This window comes from Marmota flaviventris, chromosome 15 (assembly GCF_047511675.1).
Source record: "Marmota flaviventris isolate mMarFla1 chromosome 15, mMarFla1.hap1, whole genome shotgun sequence".
Lineage (NCBI taxonomy): Eukaryota > Metazoa > Chordata > Mammalia > Rodentia > Sciuridae > Marmota > Marmota flaviventris.
This window is the reverse complement of record NC_092512.1, coordinates 46,969,719-46,989,921: the sequence shown is the minus strand read 5'-3', so window position 1 is coordinate 46,989,921 and position 20,203 is coordinate 46,969,719. Positions and strand designations below refer to the sequence as shown.

Here is a 20,203-nt window from a genome sequence, read left to right as displayed (position 1 = left end):
CCACTTAATGGCTATGCTCTAACCACAATGCTTTCTTCTGTTTTTGAATGTCCTATTTTTCATGTCCTTTGCACAACTATTTCATCTGTCTACGACACATTGGTCTGAATAGTTTCATATAGCTAAAGCCTATCCCTCTTCAGGTTCCCCTCAAGTGTGCCATTCACAAGTGAGTTCCTCTCCAACTTCCACTATTTCCTAATTACTCCTTATCTCCAATGAATCTCTATCCCTAAAAACCTTGCCATACTTCTTTGTAACATTTTTCAATGTAAAAATCATTAAGGTCATTATTTTATTTTCACTCCAACAGAATGTAAGAGCCATGGGAAGCCTTGTAGTTTTTCATATTATCTATCTTTATTGTCTAGCACATGTGATATAGTATATCTTAAAAAATAAATTTTAAATGAATTAATGAGGGCTAAGCCAGGACTGGTACAGACACCTGAAGGAAGCAGACATTAAAGTTATTGAAAATGGAATTGACTGCCTTATAGTCATATTGTCACTGCAGGCAGCTAGGTACAATTAGGTAGGGTCATAAATCTAGAATGAATGTATTGATAAATGTTATGACTCTGGAATTATATAATTATATAAATATGCAGTAATTTATTTAACAACACCTATAATTCATGATACATCAGATAATACACCTGGAAATTATATGGAACTCTACTTTCAATATTTTTAAAGCCTATAAAATCACAGTAATTTAAATAAAACACAAGTAATAAGAGTATATTTATACACTTTGTTCTATCTTACAAAAAGTGTTTGAAGTAGGAAGGAAATGAACTGAAACTGTTTTCTTATTTATTAACAATCTTTATTATAAATTTGGTATCAAATCTAAACTGATTTCATGAATTTGAGGTATCTCTCAAATTAATTTAATATTAATACTAATAACTAATATTTATCTGTAAAGTAAAATTTTTCTAATAAGAACTAAATTTTTAGAAGGGGAAGAAGATTAAAAAAATATTTCTGGCATATATAGGAAAAGAACTATCTGATAATTAAATGATAACTTTTAATATTATATATGAAACTCTTGTTTAAACTGTTATATGAAAGCCAAACTACTCCCCAACCCATATTGAGGATTGAACCCAGTGCCTTGTGCATGCTAGGCAAGCTTTACCACTGTGCTACATCCAGAGCCCAAAAGCTAAACTCTTGTTCTGTGTCTAAAAACCAATCTCTCCAACATATCTTCTCAGCCTTCTGTCCTATGCCTAGTCCTGAAAGAGTATATATAAATAATCAAAACTAAAGAATTAAAGAACCTCAAGGGTTATAACGTTTTAAAGAATATAAGTCTGCACATTTATTTTATTTAGTGGTCATTATTCTGTGACAATAAGTTCTTCATTTTTTCTCTTCTATTATGTACTGTTGAGAGTCATTATGCTTTTTGTGGCTCTAGGAAACATCTCTATGCTGAATCCTTTTGTTTGTGATTTACTAAAAAATGTTTTAGAAAAGCCTTGACTATATTTTCATGAATTAAAATCTATGGATATTCTGTTATAGAAATATAATATATATAAAAGTTGATAATGAAATGAAGTCAAAAGCGAACATTCTTACACATGGAGGCCAATTATAGAATTTAATCACAGATAAAACTCAATGTCTGAAATCATTTACAATTAAAAATCATAAAATTTAAATAAACATATTTATATCCTTAGTTATTTTTCTCTTAAAGCTGGAGATAACAAACAGGGATATTTTATGCCAGGGTAATCAGGCAAACTCTTTAGGAGCACGAAGGACATTAAAGCCTATGTATTCTTTATAATGTGCTTAGAAAAGGCAGCCCAATGGCATAAGTAAGTCCCACAAACCAGTGAGGGCTAATTACTGCTTTAATATTGTTACCCAGCTAATAACAATTTAGTTGAAATTTGAGTTTTCATCTTTATTACTTTTTCTACTTAGTATTTATTTAAATTAATAAAAACAGTCTTCATATATTTTATATGTAATATCTGTCAAAGAATGGACAGGGGTGGAGCTATGTATACCTGGTAGCTACTGTGAGTTATAAGGCTAACAATTTAGTTATAATTTATGAATCCTGTTAGTGATGTCACAGGAAAAAGGAGAAGAAGTTGCTGGGAAGGGATGTTATACTTCACACTAAGAGTATCTACTACAGTGATAGCTTGTTAATAGTTCACAGCATCTGCTTGTTGGTAACTTAATAAATGGCTTCTGAGGGAATAGGACTTGCGAGTAAACTGAAATTATTTGAAAATGGTCACAATTAACTGTGTGTGAAGGGTAATCATTTAACATTGAGTGTAAGGACACACAAAGCTTGTACTGAGAAGTATTTTTTTCTTGTACCAAGAAGTATTTTAATTTTCATGAAAATTAAAGTAAAATAATAAGAAAATGTACTATAAGGACACATATATTCACTGTCTATGTAGCTTTATAGGCATGTAAAGAACATGGAGAAAAGAAAGAATATATATTGTAGAAATATAGACCATAATAAGTAGGCTGATCCATAATGAGAGGGTGTGGGGGGAATGGAAGAATTTTGAGTGGGCCAAAGGGAGGGGGCACAGGAGTAGGAAAGACAGTAGAATGAGATGAACATCATTACTCTAGGTATATATATGACAACACATGTGATACAATAGATACTACATCGTGTACAACCAGAGAAATGAAAAGTTGTGCTCCATTTGTGTACAGTGAATTAAAAAGCTTTCTGCTGTCATGTATAACTGATTAGAACTAAAAAAAATAAATTTAAAAAATGTATTAGAAAGAAAAATCTAAAAAAAAATCATCAAAAGAAAGTCACATTAGTTCATTATATGGTGATTTATCTTAAATATTATATTATTTAAAATGTATTAAAATATTTTCTATTGCATTAACTTGAGTTTATAGCCACACAGATTCGTCATCAACAGTGCTTGCCTATGATAGACCAGAAACACTGACTTCTGGAAACATTCATTAACTCTTTCCTATGTGATGTGTGTACTGACCTGTCCCCTTTGAAGAAATAGGTTTTCCCAACGTCCTCCCACCAAATGGCTGAGTCAATACCATGGGGGGGAATTCCACTTCCGAGAGTAATCAAGTCATGAGGGTAACCAGGTTGAAGAGTTGTGTCCTTGAATACCCAATATTTGTTACCTGTACGAAATAAGTGCAAATGCAGAATGCATTAATTGAATGTCAGATTAGAATATCTCTATTAGCACAATGCATTTAAATTATTTTGCATGGAATCTTTGAAATATTTTAGTAGCAGTCATGTCTACAATATTGATGCTATTTTTGAAACACCAATGTTATTTTCAAAAACAGATATAATGAATAATTACACAGTAATATATCCAAAATTGCATTCATTTAAAAAATAAAATAAATTTACAACTAGTACTAAAGACATAATTCTGAGTCACAAATCCAGGATTCTGCCCCTGGGAATTAGATCCCCTATTTTTCTTCAAAGCTAAGTCATCCCTGGGTTTTGTACATTCTGTATGTCCTCAAATTGCTTTAATGATTATGTCTTTTCTGTTGAAGAACTTCCTCTAGGCTGACCTCTTCTTTTTATTATGTAAAAAGTCACAAGACACTCTAGTCTTATAAACCATCCTCCTCTGACTCTGCCCCCTTTCAGCTATAACTATTCCTCTCTATAAGAGTGGTAACTGAGGGGAGGACAATTTAAACCCTAATCTGTGCAGAATTGCCAGCGCATGATAACATTCAAGAGCAGGCCAACTTCGGTCAGTTGTATTGCTGCTTGGAAATTCTCTGAAGATGACATGCCTCCTCCTGCCTCATGTCCCAGCACACTTGAGCACCACGTCCTTCTCAGTACGCTCAACTAGTTGTCTCCAAACCAGTTCTCCCTCCACTGAAAGCTGATTTCATACCCAACAGTGCATAAAACTTCTTTTCTTCTTGGAGCCCTCAAGTCCCTCCAAACAGTTCTTCACCCTTATCTACTGACAGAATTGACCGTGTAGTGTAGTGCACTTTCCTCCCTAAGCAGCTAGAGAGCCATTTTCTTTTGGTTCCTCTCTATCTTCTGCAGTGCTCTTTTCTGAACTTATTTTGTCAGGGACTCTGTTCCTTGCTCTCATTTTTTCTTTCTCTATAACAGAAGGAATCACAAACTTAGATGCCTACAAGGGCTAAGTTAGAGATGGCAGAATTGGATATCTTCACTAATTTTGAGACATTTCTATGAAAGTCAGTAAATATCCATTGCCCCAAAAGCTTCTCTCTCTCTTCTCTGACCACTTAGTTTTTTTTAAAAGATCCAGCAACCTATTGAATTACTAACCTCTCCTTGGGTTAATATTTGGCAAAATAGGAGTCCCTATGTCCTTACTAACTAATGTAAGGCCTTGCTTTATTTTAAAATATTTAAGTACCACTCTTGGATGAGGACTACTTTTACTGGAGCATTCAAGTCACACCTAAAGACATTTAAAATTCTTAAACAATATGCTGCCCTAAAACAACACAAAACCAAAACCAAAACCAAACTCCACATCTTCAGCCTGGATTTAATGAGGACTCTTGAGTTTGAAACCATGGGAAATCTCATTTATTTTCTAAGACGTTCTATTACCATTTGATATAATTTACAGTAAAATGTTGAGTGTCTCGGTATTCTAAGAATCATGTTATATACTAAGAATACTAAAGAGAGAAAGACTGAATCTCCACCATGATCATCCTACATGAAGAGGCAGACTGAAACCAAATGCACATACATATAATTGCAACAACAGAAAAACTAATAGTTGCTATCAAGAAACAATCTAAACTGAGAAAAAGAAAAAAAAATAGAGGGTCTTAATTTAAGGTCAGGGAAAAATCTCTCTAAAAAAATAACATACCAGCCGGGTGTGGTGGCACACACCTGTAATTCCAGTGGCTTGGGAGGCTGAGACAAGAGGATTGCGAGTTCAAAGCCAGCCTTAGCAAATCGAGGCACTAAGCAGCTCAATGAGAACCTGTCTCTAAATAAAATACAAAATAGGGTAGATGTGGCTCAGAAGTTGAGTGCCTCTGAGTTTAATCCCTGGTACAAAAAAAAATCTAAAGAAAAAAAGTATTTATGCAAATAATGTCAGGAAAAGTGACCAAGCAGAAGAGAATTAGTTATCAAGGGAGTGAAAGATTAGTGGACAGTAATGAGCAAGGAGGATGGCACTGATAACCAACCTATGGGTCTGATTTTAATTTGAGTGCACTAGGAAACCATCAGAGATTAAATTATAAAGGGACACAATCAGTTTTATATTTTCAAAAGGTGACTTTATTCTTTCGTGAAAAATGAATTACTGTAGGAAGAAATTAAAAGACGTGTCAAGTTTCTTTTGCAAGAAGTAATTAACTGAATCACTCATTCAACAACCTCCATAGTACATATACCAAGTGTTGCTGCAGATGCTAGAGGTACGAGAGTGAACAAGGAGAGCAGCATCTCTATCTCTTAAAGCTTAGATTCTAATGAATGTGTATGGGAAAACCAGCCTTAAATAAGCAAACAAATAAATGAAGATACCCCCAGAGGAATAAGTGTTTAAAAACAGAAAAAGGACATGAATGTGAGATGGATGGGATGGGGGCTACTTTATATTGGACACAGGAATGATCCTCCTATTCAATTGTGGACTTGTATCATTCAAAGGGTCCAGCTCAGTGAAGGTTGTTTTTGATGAAGAAAGTAACAAGAACATATGCTGTCATGAGAAGAAGTTTGTTATGTGACTAGAACATAATATGATAGGAGTGTATAGTAAGGATAGAGGTAAAGATCAGATAACCTTTACAGGAGTTTGAATTTTGTTTTAAAACAAAGACAAAATCATTGAATAGTTGCATTAGAATGTTCTTCAATTGTAGTTTGAACTAAAGTTGCATAAATTTAGGTGTAGAAGAGAAAATGAATTCATGATATATTTTAGAGATGGAATTATAGGCATTTCTGAGGGACTGGCAGAGGGGAGTAAACAAAGATAATACCAAGGATGATCCTCAAGTTCTGGCTTGTGTAGACAAGAGAATCAGAGTGTTATTCAATAAGACAAAAACGAATAAAGGTGGGTTCAAATCAAGAGTTTGAGATGTCAGCATGATATCTACATAAATCATGTAATCAACTGGATGTGCCTGTGTGAAGACAAATTTTTAAGTTATAGCATAAACATGGTGTTTATAATTTACAATTTAGTGAGATTATCTAGGAGAGAGTATATAGAGAAAACAAAGAAAAGCCAGAACTGGGCTTCTAGAAACCTTGACCTTCAAATAAGATCACATAAAGGAAGAATATGCAAATGAAGAGAAAGAAGAAGAGGCAATGATAAAGAATAAAATAATAGAATATTTCAGAAGCCAAAAAACAGAGTGGTAATAAATGGCGCTCTCTAATCCAAATATCTCTTGAAAGCCAAACAGCTTATATAGTTACCTATTGGGATTTTCTGCAAAATTATTTACGAGTCCAAAATTGTATTCATCCCAAGATCTTTCTTCTTCTTTTCCTTCTTTGGGTAGATGGCCTATTAGTTAGTCAGGGGCTCACATTATTTTTCATATTTAATGATTTATTACATGCAACTTATTTGAATTCCTAACTCTCACTTGAAGTTGTCTGCTGAATCCCACTCTCATTGTAGCTAGCATTAGGCATTTCCATATCCCTTCTAAAGATAATTGCTTTATCTCTTATCCTCCATTGTCTCCCTCTATGCTATCACTCCAAACCTGGAGCCAGCCAAAGTGCTGCAGAGGAAGCTATGGAGATATGCTGTGGTCAGAGGAGCAGAGATGAGTAGAGCCATCCATATTTCTCATTTGGCAACATGGCCCAGGGGGCATTGAGAGAGTTTCCCACTCAGTAGGAGAAAATATTTGTTATATAGTACAAAGCCTGAGAATCCATGATGGCTATGGACAAGAAGACATTATGAGGAGGTAGAAATTGTTATCAAGAGAGATGGAGTGAAAGAGAACAGAGAATGAAATAGATGTGAAGAGCAAACTATGAAGGGGAGAGTGACCAGGGGGTCACAAAGAGAGTTCTCTATTCCTGAATTGTGAGTTCTTGTCATACACTACAAATCTCCTTTAAGCTCTATTAACCCAACTGGGTTCATTTTCATTTAACTGAATGAGACTGTTCAATACAAATTTTGAACATTTAAATGTCAAAAAAGATATTAGATGCATTTGAGTTCCCAAGTCTTTTGACCAGGGTTCTAGCTTTTAGCCAATGTTCCATGTTTTCATCTAGCCAGGTGCCTTAACAACAACTTTCTAGCTTATATTATTCCAAAATTCTCCTTTCTAAGCTCCCTGCCACCAGTTGGTTTCTCTTTTATCTACTCTTCCCAAGGTCATTAAAGAGATTTCCCTAAAAGGCAAACCTCATCTCTCTTTTGTTTAAAGTTTCCAGTGACTTTTTTTCATTGCATTCAGGATAAAATTCAAAGTTCAGCTATATGCCATTCAAGGTTCCTTTCAATATAGGTGACATATCTCATTCTCATTCCATCTGTCTCCCTTTTTTGGAAAAATGTGATGACTGTTTCAAAATACAGTGTCATTGCCCTGGAAAAGATTTCCTTTTTGAGAAACACAGGCCAATTTATTGTCTGAGTACCCGGTCTTTACCTTTATTGTATTGTTAACTAGTACACTACACTGGCTGGCATGGATCACAAACTTTCTCCCAACTCCAGGCTATGAGAAGACTTAAGGAAAAATATCATACATGACATGATATTTTCCTGAAGCATCCCATAAAAATGCCTGGGAAATAAGAGGTACTTAGCAAATGGTTATTGATGCAAAGAACCATGTTTAATATTACATGAATAATCAAATAGAGGATCAATAAAATGGGACAATAAAGGCTACATCAATAACATTGTACTCATTAGTCTTGAATCCTGTTAACAGAGCAGGAGAAATTAATTTTCTTACTACCATGAAGTCTGAGCAAGTATAAAGGCATACCCCAGTATTGTGGGGCATACCCCATTTATGTAAGTGATTATATTAAATTGTGTGCTGGGAAATACTGTCATACAAATATAAACCTATCCTGAGCCCTTGTTAAATCTGGAAATTTCATAAAGAAAAACCCTCACCCAAAGGTCCAGATCATTTTCTTGCCAGATTCAATGAGATAGAACATTCAAGGAGCTGTTTCACAGTATGCTTCATAGTTTAGTCATGTCTCTGTAGCTATTAAAATAGAGGATCTTAAAACAATAGAAGAAAAGGAAAGGCCTATTCTGCTGGCCTGCACCTCAGAGACTCATGGCATCCTTTCCTTTCCTCTCATTTTTAATTAGGAAAGGGTATATAGTTTTGATGTCTCCCATGCTAGCTATTTAGAGTAAATTTTTAATCAGTTCAACTCAGTTGTTCTTTCATGCAGGAATGTTCTGGCATGCTTTACAATACTTCCTTTCTCAGTTCCTAAATTTTATCATTTGCACGACAGTCTCTTCACACTATTTCCAGGGATTAAACTGGATGAATCAATACCCAGGAGGCCCTGGTGTACATGGCAAGAGAAAATGTTCACAAAACCTTAGTTGATAAGTTGTCCTTGTGTCTCAGGAGAGGATGTTGTGAAAAACAAACAGTTGTTCTCAGAAATTCTTCTTATTCTATTATAAAACTGTTACTTAAAAATTGAGTTACAAAAACACTTTTCTATACTGTTGGTATAGTGTTTTCCATCAACAAATCGGAGATATAATCAGTCATTCACTTTTAATGATCATAGCCTTGCTATAGAAGATCTTGAATAGCATTATTTTCTGTTAGGAAAAAACACCAAGTGATTTTTAAAAATATGAACTTATGTGCCCTTTAAAAAGCAAGGCAAACCAGAAAACTTATCAGCAAACATAGGTTTGCCTGGTGGATTCCCAGCAGTTAAATACAAAACTTCAAGGGAGATATCTACCTTGCCTGCAGTATTTGAGTCATAGAATTCAGGGAAATAACAATGATTATGAGTGATAACATTTAATTTTCCAAGTGTTTTCTAAGGAGATACAATTATATAATTACTTTTGTATCTTAGTAAATAAAGATGTTCACACGACAAAATAATTTATTTCCAAAGTTTTTTTAGTACATGAATTTCATAATCAACTAATTCTATTTTGAACATAAAAGGTAGGTTTTTAACTACCTTACCATCAGACTGTCTGGTTCTCAGAAAATACTGCTTCTTTGTCAGAATGAAGGTATTTGCTGGATTTCATTTGAAGTCAACATACTCTAGAGCAAGTGGAAAAAACTGGTCCTCACTGACATTGCACTTGGCAGAATGTAGAGGAAAATATCAACAAGCCAGAGCTAAAGGCTGAGAAACTTTAAATAAAAAGTATAATCACAAAGAATGTTGAGAGTTAGAAAGGACTTTATGAATCATCAACTATGGTGATTTTTCAATGGGATTCATTTATTTACCTAGTCAAAGTCTGCTTATTAAGAGCCTATAGAGTCAATGAAATAGGAACTGCAGGTATAGAGATGAAGAAGGATCTTATGGAGCTGACAGACTAGGGGAGAATATAGACACTAGAGAAAAAAATCCCATGAAGAATTTAATAATTAAATGAAATGTTATTCCTTCCAGGATAAATGTAGTTTCTAATGACATCTGACCTCTTCATTTTCTTCTTTATTAATCAAGAAGACAGTGCCTACTCTGGAAGCTAAGTTTCATACCTGTTTCTTAAAACCCTGCAACCGAGCCCATGTTACTGGTGGAAGTGCACTGTATTATTTAGATATACTAAATCAGAAAGATTGTTGAGAACCCAGCCAATGCCTCCATTTATTTTACAGGTCCCAGAAGGGATGTGCCTTAAACCATACAGGCAGTTTTTAATAGATCTGTACTATCATCCAGGTCTTTTAATTCAGTGCTCACTTTATTATCCCAAATCAACTGTCTAAACAAAACAGGTTCACACTCTTTGTATTCAGAATTGCTTATGATTTCCTCTACATTTATTAACACGATTGTATTTACTCATTATTGCTCATTGTATCTTAAGTCAATAGATACCCCTCTTGCCTCATTACTAAAAAGAAAATTAAATTAAATTAAAAATACAATCAGCTATACTTGTTTTTCAGAGTCCCTAAAACTCTACACAAACATTTATATATTATGTCTTCTAATACAACAGTGGTCAGTAAACTAGGAACACTAGCTTTGGCTTATTTGTGAATAATGTCCATTTATTTACATACTGCCTATGTTTTCCATGACCTTTTCATGACAGAACTGAGTAGTTACAAGAGAGATCATATGATCTTGAAGAATAAAGCCTTTACTGTGTGGCCTTTTACAGGAAATATGGGGATGCACATTCTTAATGGCTGGATAACTCCAAAGCCTGAGCTAATCACTATTCAATATTTACGTATTCTTTAAAAATACTTCAAGGATCTGAAAAAAATACCAAAAAGCATATATATATATATATATATATATATATATATATATATATATATACACACATATATACATACATACATACATACACTTTTTTTTCCTTTTTTTGTTAGATTCTTGGTTTACTTCAGCATGCAAAAGGTTTAAAGTCAGAATAGGGATGGCAGAGCTATCAATTATGATCTGTAAGATCCTGGGAAAGTCATTATATCTGAGTCTTTTTTTTTTAAATTTGTGCATAAGATCCAACACCTCTCATTTGGAGTTCTGGAAATAATGAGATATCAAATATACTTACTCTGTTTTTGGCTCATGGTGTCTGTAATGGTACTTCTTAATATTATAACATAGTAGAAATACTGGTCAAATTTGCTCTTAACTTACTCCAGTAAATAAATAATACCATTAATAAATGATTAGGTATACTGATCTACACTAGCGCTCTTTATTGGAAATATGTTTAAATTTCTCTATTGTGTATAAGTAGATAGCTAAGAAAATCTGAATAAATATACAACTCTAAAGGTCATATGACTTTTGGTTTCTAGCATTTATGTTTTCTAGGTTCCACAATATTATCTAGTTAACAGAGAATTTTGAATGCATATGCAAGTGTGGTAGCCACTGAGGTGTACAGCTCAGATCTCCCTTCAAGAGAGAACTTGCCATCAGCCAGGTGTCTCTGAGTCTCCTATCAGTTGGGTGAAGGTCATGTTCTTCTCCAGCAGCCTCCAGCCAAAGAATAAGCAAAACAGAATACTGAAGTCTGGCCATTCTGCTCTACACAAGACTCTTTTAATAGTCACTCTTTGCTCTGAATTTCAACACTGGGTTTGCCAAGACTATGTCATAGGTGTAGCAGCTTGCTTTCCCTTGATCCTTCAAAAGCTGACCTCCCTCTTCAGTAAACCTCTTGGCCTCCTAACTTTGCCTCTGTGTATTCTTGCAACCTTTTGTTTACTATGCCACTTGGAGAATAAAAGGTTTTGAGGAGGAGGAAAGTTTTTAGGTATGCAAATAATACTGATATGAAAATACTGCAGTTTGAATTATAAATCCAAATAGATATAATAAAATACAGCACAGACTTTTTAAATACATGTTGAAAGAATAGGTGTATCATCAATGAAGAATTTCAATCATCAAATATTTGGATCTTTGATTCAGATGACCATTTCATCTCAATATACAACATAAGGTTAATATCAGAATTTTCTGATATTAAAAATTAACATGATAAATTCATTTTTGTAGTTACTAATACCACTAAATGTAAATACCTTAATCTAGTATAGCTCTTTAGACATAATTTTCCATTCTACAGAAAAATAAGTAGTCACTGCACACACCTATGTATAGTGAAATATTTCTTTTAGGGTATCCATTGTATTATGTAATCAATAATGTGTTTCTATTTCAAATAAACTTCATTAGAACTCCCTAAACCTCACAGGAACAATGAATTCTAAGCAGCATACAGAAATTGCTGGTTTATGAGTATTCATTCAAAATGAAGTAAAAATGCAAGTAATAGAAACCATTTCTGAAATAAACAGCTCTTTTCTTTGCCATCTTCCGCTGCCACATATTTTTAGACAATTATTCTTTTGCTGTACATCTTCTGTATGCCTTTCTTATTCCCAAATTTTATTATGCTCTTCTTTCTGCCTCATATATTTTAGTTTCCATCCTATAAATGATTTTTACTTCTTGAAATGAAACTGTCAGACACAGTGAAAAGTACTGTTTAAAGTTATTAAATAATAGCAACAAAAGGAATTTTGAGAGAACTTTTCAACGACTTGATTTTGACAATGCTTAGCAGCTTCATTTTAAAATTTACTTTCTCTTCCTGAAAGGATTGTACCAGCTCAATTTTCAACCTAGATTTTTTTTTAAATATTATTATCTCATAACCATTCAGTCTGAATATGACTAGCAATTGAGAACGTAAACATCTGCCTTAGTTTTGTTTACAAAAATGTTGCCCTATTATATTGGATCTACCTGAGTAATAGTAAGATAGCTGACAAGCTCAGTGTGTAATGCACTCCACTGCTGGAGAAAAGCAGATGACTTCCTTGAGGTGTGATGCATTTTCAATTCCTGGGTCTCTAGCAAAAGAAACCACCCTATGAACATGAATAAAGGCGAATGCCTTGGTGTTCCCTGCCAAATGTCAAGAAGAGGGGCAAGAGAGGTAGATCAGTGATAGTCACACAAGCCAAGTCACCAGCCTGCTGACATTTAATAAGAAAGGCCAGGGGTTTGATCCTCCCCCCACACCCAAACACAGGCTACAACACTTCGGAGCATCTTCACTATGGTGGAGGCAGTGTGTGATGGTGTCCTGATACAACAACAACAAACCAAAACAAAAAAACAAAATTAAAAACCAAAAACAACAAACATCAATAACAACAACAACAACAACAACAACAAAACCAGACCACACAATCTACATAGGTGAATTTGAAAAAAAATAATTCTTTAAAATGTTTATGTACTTACTTGTACCTTGCTTCCTTTGAAGGTTTTTTATGGGAAACATAGGTAATAAAATGGTAAAACATTTAAAAATGAACAAAAATAAGACTAAAGAAATGAGGAAAAATAGAATACAGATAAACAATATAAAATAGAAATGATAAGATAGGAAGTGGTTATCAACATATTTTTTTAGCTATTTCCATTATAGGTACTCATTAGAAAATACTTTATAATATTTTACATCATTGTAAGTTAGTATTGCTTAAAATTAAGTTGAGATTATATAAAATTTTTCTCTATCTTTAGTAAATGGATAAATTCTTTATTAAGATGCAGCTAATTTTGATTCTACTGAAGTTCTCAGATGCTGGCACTTTCACTGATGGGCAGTTCCTGAGGAGCGAGGTGCCTGTGCTTAAGGGGTCACCCCACCTGACTCTCTCTGAGCACCACTAAGGAACTAAAATTAGAATATTTTACTTCCATGAACTAACTATTCCAGCACAGACAGAAATGCATAGTAAAGTTTTTTCTTTAATAACAGCCTTATTTTGATATAATTATCATGCAATGAACAACATATATTTAAAGTAAATCATTTGTTAAATCTTGACACAAATATACCCATTGAATGATCAACATAATCAAGATAATGAACAATTTTATCGTCCCAGGTTTTCTCATGCCTCTTTGTATTCCTTCTCTCCAACTTTCCCCAGGAAACCACTGAGGCACTTTCTGTTGCTATAGTTCAGCTGGCATTTTCAATAATGTTATATGAATATTATGATACATTATGTACCTTTGCTTTGCCTAAATTCTTTCACTCAGCAAAACTGCTTTGAGTTTCATCTGTGTGGTAGTGTTAATTAGTAGCTTATTCATTTTCATTGCTGAATATAATTCCATTATTGGATGTACCACAGTTTGTTTATCCATTCACCTCTTGAGAACACTTGAATTGTTTCCAATTTTGTAATATTGCAATTATAGATGTATGGAAGTGTTTTCCAGAAAGAATGTGCTGTTTTGCATTCACATAAGCTAAGAATGAAAGCTGCAGTTCCTTTCAATCTTGCCAACACTTGACATTGTCAATCTTTCAAATTGTGTCCATTTTAACAGATCAGTAATGGTAGCTCATTGTGAATTTAATTTATATTTTCCTAATGAATAATAAAGTTAAGCATTTCCTCATGTACTTATTTATTATCCATATATCATTCTTGGTGAAATTTTTGTTTAAACTCTCCTTGATTTTATTGAGATATTTTGTTTTCTTTGCATTGAGTTTTTAAAGTTCTTTATATATTCTGGGTACAAAGCCTTTATCCTATACATGGTTGGCAAGAACTGTACCTTGTCTGTGCTAGACTTCATTTCTTTAAATGTGTCAGTTCCTTAGATTAGGTAGAGTGAAGTGATGGGAGGGGAGGAGATGTGGGGATAGGAAAGATAGTAGAATGAAACAGACATTATTACTGTATGTGTATGTGTATATATATATATATCTGTGACTGCATGACCAATGTGATTCTGCAACATGTACACTCAGAAAAATGAGAAATTATATACCATCTATGTATAACAAAGTACATAAATGCATTCTACTGTCATGTAGACACTTTTTAAATTTTTTTATTCATTTTAATTAAAACGAATAAAAAATTTTAAAAAGTGTTTTTAGAGAGAAATTTTTAATTCATTTTTTCTTTTGTGGATTATGATTCTGACATTTTATTCTAAGATATTTTTTTCCTAAGCCAAAGTTTCAAACATTTGTCTCTGATATTTTCTAGAAGTTTTATAGGTTTAGCTCTTACATTTAGGATAATTTTTGAAATAATTTTTGTATATGATACAATGTATGGATTAGTTTATTATTGTACATACAAATATCCAGAATCCTTGGATATTCATATTTGGACATTTATTGAAAAGTCTGTCTTTTCTGCAATAAATTTTCTCTTTACTTTTCAAAGGAAAGTTTAGTTAAGAATTACTTGTCCATACATGTTTGAGTCCATTTTTTGGTCTCTATTTTGTTATGGTGATCTACTTTTTCTATTTTTAAGCCAACGTCACACTGCCTTAATTACCATAAATTTAAAATAAGACTTGAAATCAAGTAGTAATTTCAAAGTGGTTTTGATTGTATGCATGTTTGAATATGAATTTTGAAATCAGCCTGACCATTACTACCAAACATGCTGCACATATTTTAATTAGGATTTCAGTGAACTTATAAATTTGGTTAGAATTAGCATAGCAATAATACTGAGTGCTCTGACTCATGAATAAAGCATATTTGTACAGTTACTAAGTCTACTTTCACTTAGCAAAGTTTTGTAGTTTCCAATGTGTAGGTCTTTCACACTGTTTGCAGTTTGATTCCATACTAGTTGATATTTGGGGACACTAGGACATGAAAACTTTTTTTTTCCTCCTTTCAATTCCTGATTGCTCTTTGATGGTTTGAGATGGGGGAAATTTCTTCATAGGCATCTTCTTTCTCAGTATGTCTTGCAGGCAGAGGCGGTGACTGCCTTTGTTCTGTAATACATTTCCAAGACATCTGTATACCAAATAGTCTTGGGATTACAGAGACAGTGTCTCCTTCCTAGTTAGGGGAAGATTTGTTTACTGTCCAAAACAATAAAGAAATGCTTCACTTCAGGAAAAAATTCAGGCAGGTTTACTTCACACTATGATGAATTAAAGTTTTTTAAGTTTGTGGTTCCTTTTTTGCAGCAAAAGTGGTTACATACACAGGAGTTAGCTGGCCCTATTCATATTAAACATGAGAACCGGGCTTCAGAAAACTTATTGAAAATATCTATACTCTGGCTCCTAAATGTGTGTGTGTCTTTTTCTGTGACTGCAAATTCTCATGTCTTCCTCTGACATTCATGAAAGTGACACTAAATTAGTAGCTTGCAAGCAAGGCAAAATCTCAGAATCTTCATATTTCTTGAAGGTATATAGAAACATAATTGATATTCATATAATTATCTTGTGTCCTGCAACCTTGCAAAATTAACTTATCAATTTGAGAAGCTTTCTAGTTGACTGCATTACTTCTACATAGATAATCAATTTGCTCTTTGAACAACTGTATTATTACTATGATTCTTTCTTTGTAATATGGATGCTTTTTATTTATAGTTCTTGCCTTACTACACTAGATACAATCTCTAGTATCATGTCAAATAGACTTGATACATGCAGACATCCTTGTCTTGCTCCTGAACTTATGGGGAATGGCAGATGTTATATATTTTACATTTGGGGATTAGTAGTTTTACATCTTTATAAATATTCTTGAACTTTAAAATAGATCTGTTGCTTGGTATAGATTTGATGACTTCAGGTGTTACCTTAAATATTTGTTAGGCAGAACCAGGGGAGTACTCATTTTAGGATAATTATTCCTGACTACTGAGGTTAGGCCTGTCTCAGTACTGTATCCACTGCCCATGACAGGTGGCAGGTAGCAGTTGGTATCATAAACCCTCTCTGAGTGCCAGACACTGCTCCTTCTGCTCCTATGAAATGAGTCTCTAAACTTGAGTTTCCTTAAACACACACTAAGCAATGCTCTCTCCAATGTATGTGCGGATTGTCTACCAACCCCCAGGCCTCTCTGTGCAGCTTTCTCTGCCTGACTTTATCCTGAACAGTGTAGCCACTTGTTCACCCTGGATTCTCAACTCCTGTCCTCAATTGGAAAGTCTTCTGAGTTTTTGTCTGAATTTCCCCCACCTCATGCTACAACCTAGAAAATACTCTGGGGGAAAATTCTTCATAGGCATCTGGGCAGAGCAATTGCCCAGAGCAATTTCAGATGTCATCTGACTCTGGAGATTCACTGTCCTTTGTTCCTTGGTACTCAGTGTCCTGAAAATAATCCTTTCATGTACTTTGCCCACTTTTTGTGTGTTTAAGGTACAATGATATGTCTGATACCTGTTATTATATTTTGACTGAAAGCTGAAGCCACCCTTAATGTTTTGATATACTATATGTAGTCATACCAAAAGGTAATGAGATTATGATAAAAATATAGAATCTATCATATGCATATAGAGAACAAATTGTTTACATTTTTAGTTTTTATAATTTATGTTCTCACAACTCTCACTGAATATAAATGTACAAATACAATTCTGTCCACAGTTCAAGAAAATATGTAAATTATGCCAAAATATGTAGTTTGAATTATGACTAGTATTGTCCCATTCTTTCAAAGATATTTATGAGTTTATATGAATATTAAGGTTGTGGTTATTTTTATATTACTAAGATGGCATTTATAATTTATAACTAAATAGTTGAATCTATGTCTTCAAATTCTTATACAAGATAAAAGCAAGGTTAACACCAAATATTTTTAGGGAATATGTGGCTAATGTTTTATATATGAACATGGACTTTGGTTAAAGGGGAAAATATGAGATTATGCAGATTAAATATGAGCATTATTGTGTAGTATTAATTAGAAGACAAAAAATAAAAGTCCTATGTTCAGAGAAGAAAAGTCAAAGACCAAAAAAAAAAAAAAGAAAGGAATGAAAAATAAAGACAAGAAAGGCACAAGAAAAGAAAAAATTAAAGAAGTAATGCATGAACCTATGAGTGACAGGAGCCCAATCTAACTGGTGTAGCCTGAGACCAACATGTTTAGCTCTGTGGTCACAGGATAGGGCTTGCATTTTATTCTTAGTTTATTCTATAAATCTTTGTTGAGTGCTACTATTGCAGTTATCATTTAAGACAGAGGCTTATGACAAACTATGATCTGTGGCTTAAGAATAATTTTCCCATTTTTAAAAGATTAATAAAACAGGCACACAAATAAAAAACAAAGGAGGATGTATAATAGAGACTATAGTAATGACAAAATCTAAAATATTTATTATTTGGTGATTACAGAACAAAGTTTTCAAATCCTGGTTAAAGATTTGGGGATAAGACAGGACCAAAGGGAGAGCCGAGCAGGAACAGGGAAGAAAACCATTCCCTTGGGGGTCTGACATTCTAGTGGAAAGGATGCTGAGAAAGAGTACATGAGTGACTTGTATCTTCTGTCAGATGCTATGTAGAAAATTGAAGCAGGAAGGAGGTTGGGACAGCCAGAGAGGGGCGCAGATGGCCTCATGACCCATATGGTAAATGGTGATGGCAGGCTTGGATGAGGAGTGAGGTGGGTCTCTGCATTTTTTTTTTTTTTTTTTGAGGTGATAAAGGATATAAGGAGACAGTGCAAAACAGGGACTTTTACTTTGATTGTGATTGCTCTGATGAAGATAGAGAAAGTAAGTGATTTAAGCCCAGGGTTTCAGGCTCCCACTTCCCTCCTTAGACACTGGGCACCCCCAGGACTTCTGGCTCCCTTTGGATAGCAATGGCGTTTGGAGGAGGAGAGCTCATCCATGTCTAGCTGGGCTCTGAAAAGTCAACTGAAGTGGCCAGGAGAGTAAACTGGAGGAACAGCATCAGGGCAGGATCCTTGGAGTGACAAAATTTCTTAGAGGAGATATTTCCTAGTATTCAGAATGTATCAAAAGCTGACAAGTGTAACAGTCTAGAAATTAAAATATTCTGTGGCTGGAGACAAATTATTGCTGTTGTTAGCACCATAACATAATATCTTACCATATCAAATTGGTATTGAATGATATTGCTTTTATTAAAATGTTTGTTGAGCACCTACTATGCACCCAGCAATGTTTTAGGAACTAAACATACAGTGGTGTCAAAAAAATATAAACAAGATCTATCCCTGATGACATTTTCATTAGAATGCTATAGGTAATTTTTAATTTCAGTTACAAGTGCTGCATGTCAGTGGGAAGGAATGACTTAAATAGGGTGTGTGGAGGGCACCCAGGATTTGGCTTTGATACTAGTTATTGAAAGATGAAAAGGAGCCAGCTATTTCACTAGTGAGCAGGAAAGGCAAAGTGAATAAAAAAAAAAAAAGAAAGAAAAAAGCTGTCTCAGCCTGATTTATAATGGTGGCAGTTAGTCCTCAGGTATTAGAGAATACTTTTTTTTTTTTTTTCGGTACTGAGGATTGAACTCAGGGGCACTTAATCACTGAGCCAAATCCTCAGCCCTATTTTGTATGTTATTTAGAGACAGGGCTGCAATGAGTTGCTTAGCACCTCACTTTTGCTGAGGCTGGCTTTGAACTTGCAATCTTCCTGCCTCAGCTTCCTGAGCTGCTGGATTACAGGGGTGAGCCCCTGTGCCTGGCTAGAGAGCACTATTGATCCTGTGGTGAGACTGGGCCTTGGACCAGCCCTCAAACTGGAGGCTACCCTGGGGTTAGCCTTTCCCTCTTTCCGTTGCTACTACTCCTGCGACCAAAGAAGGGTATAGGGGAGAGAAAACTTTCCTCCAGTTACTAAGATTGACAAGCTTTAGGTGGTAGCCTTGCTTCACCTGCAGTGGCAGAATACAAGTCCAATTGAGTTACACTTTTATTATAGAATAGCAGAAAGGTAGCAACAGCATCATTAATAATCTTGCCAGTAGCAGCAGTAGCTGGCATTTATTAAGAACATACATGTGCCAAGTACTTTCAATGTAGTAATGATTTAGACCTCAAAATCATTCTGAGATAGGGAATAATACAAACCCTATTTTCCAGATGGGGAAACTGAAATAAAGAGAATTGAGCAACCTGCCTGGTTCATGTAGCTAGTGGGTGTTCAAAATTGGTGATATGACCTCAGAACACACATGATTTTATATATAATGCACTATACTGGTTCTGTTTTCAAGGAATGATCTGGGAAGAGAAAGTACATTCTAGGATATACTTTCATTTCATGCAGGCACTTTGAATCTCAGTTAAAAATTTTGTCACTCAAATCTCTTGTCTCCATTACTCTCATCATTATCATAAATTCCTCTAGTTGGATCCTGAGAATAATGAACTTTTTGGTTAAGATTCTCTTTCTTTCTCTTCAGAATGTATCCATGTTTGAGCTGGTTTTTTTGCCCTTTAGATTCTTGGATAACATGTTCGATCATATTCTTTCTGCACTGAAGTTCTCCTTACCTTCAGCTCAGGTGTGTTCTCCTAACAATTCAACTCAATCCATCTCTTGCTTTCTCCTAGGTTTAAGGTTGGTTGTTTTGAATATTAGCAAGTTTGAAGAGGGAGGAGCAAGTATTCCATGAAGTTCACTTCTCAGCTGT

At 34.3% G+C, this 20,203-nt stretch overlaps 1 protein-coding gene across 1 annotated transcript in view; it reads right to left on the bottom strand.

The window, feature by feature from the left end:
- The window catches only part of Mmp16 (matrix metallopeptidase 16), a 253,559-nt gene that overhangs the window by 11,009 nt on the left and 222,347 nt on the right, over positions 1-20,203 (bottom strand). Inside the window, exon 8 of the mRNA XM_027947595.2 lies at positions 3,024-3,174. Coding sequence (XP_027803396.1) covers positions 3,024-3,174 — 151 coding nt within the window. The remainder of the gene's footprint in view (positions 1-3,023; positions 3,175-20,203) is intronic.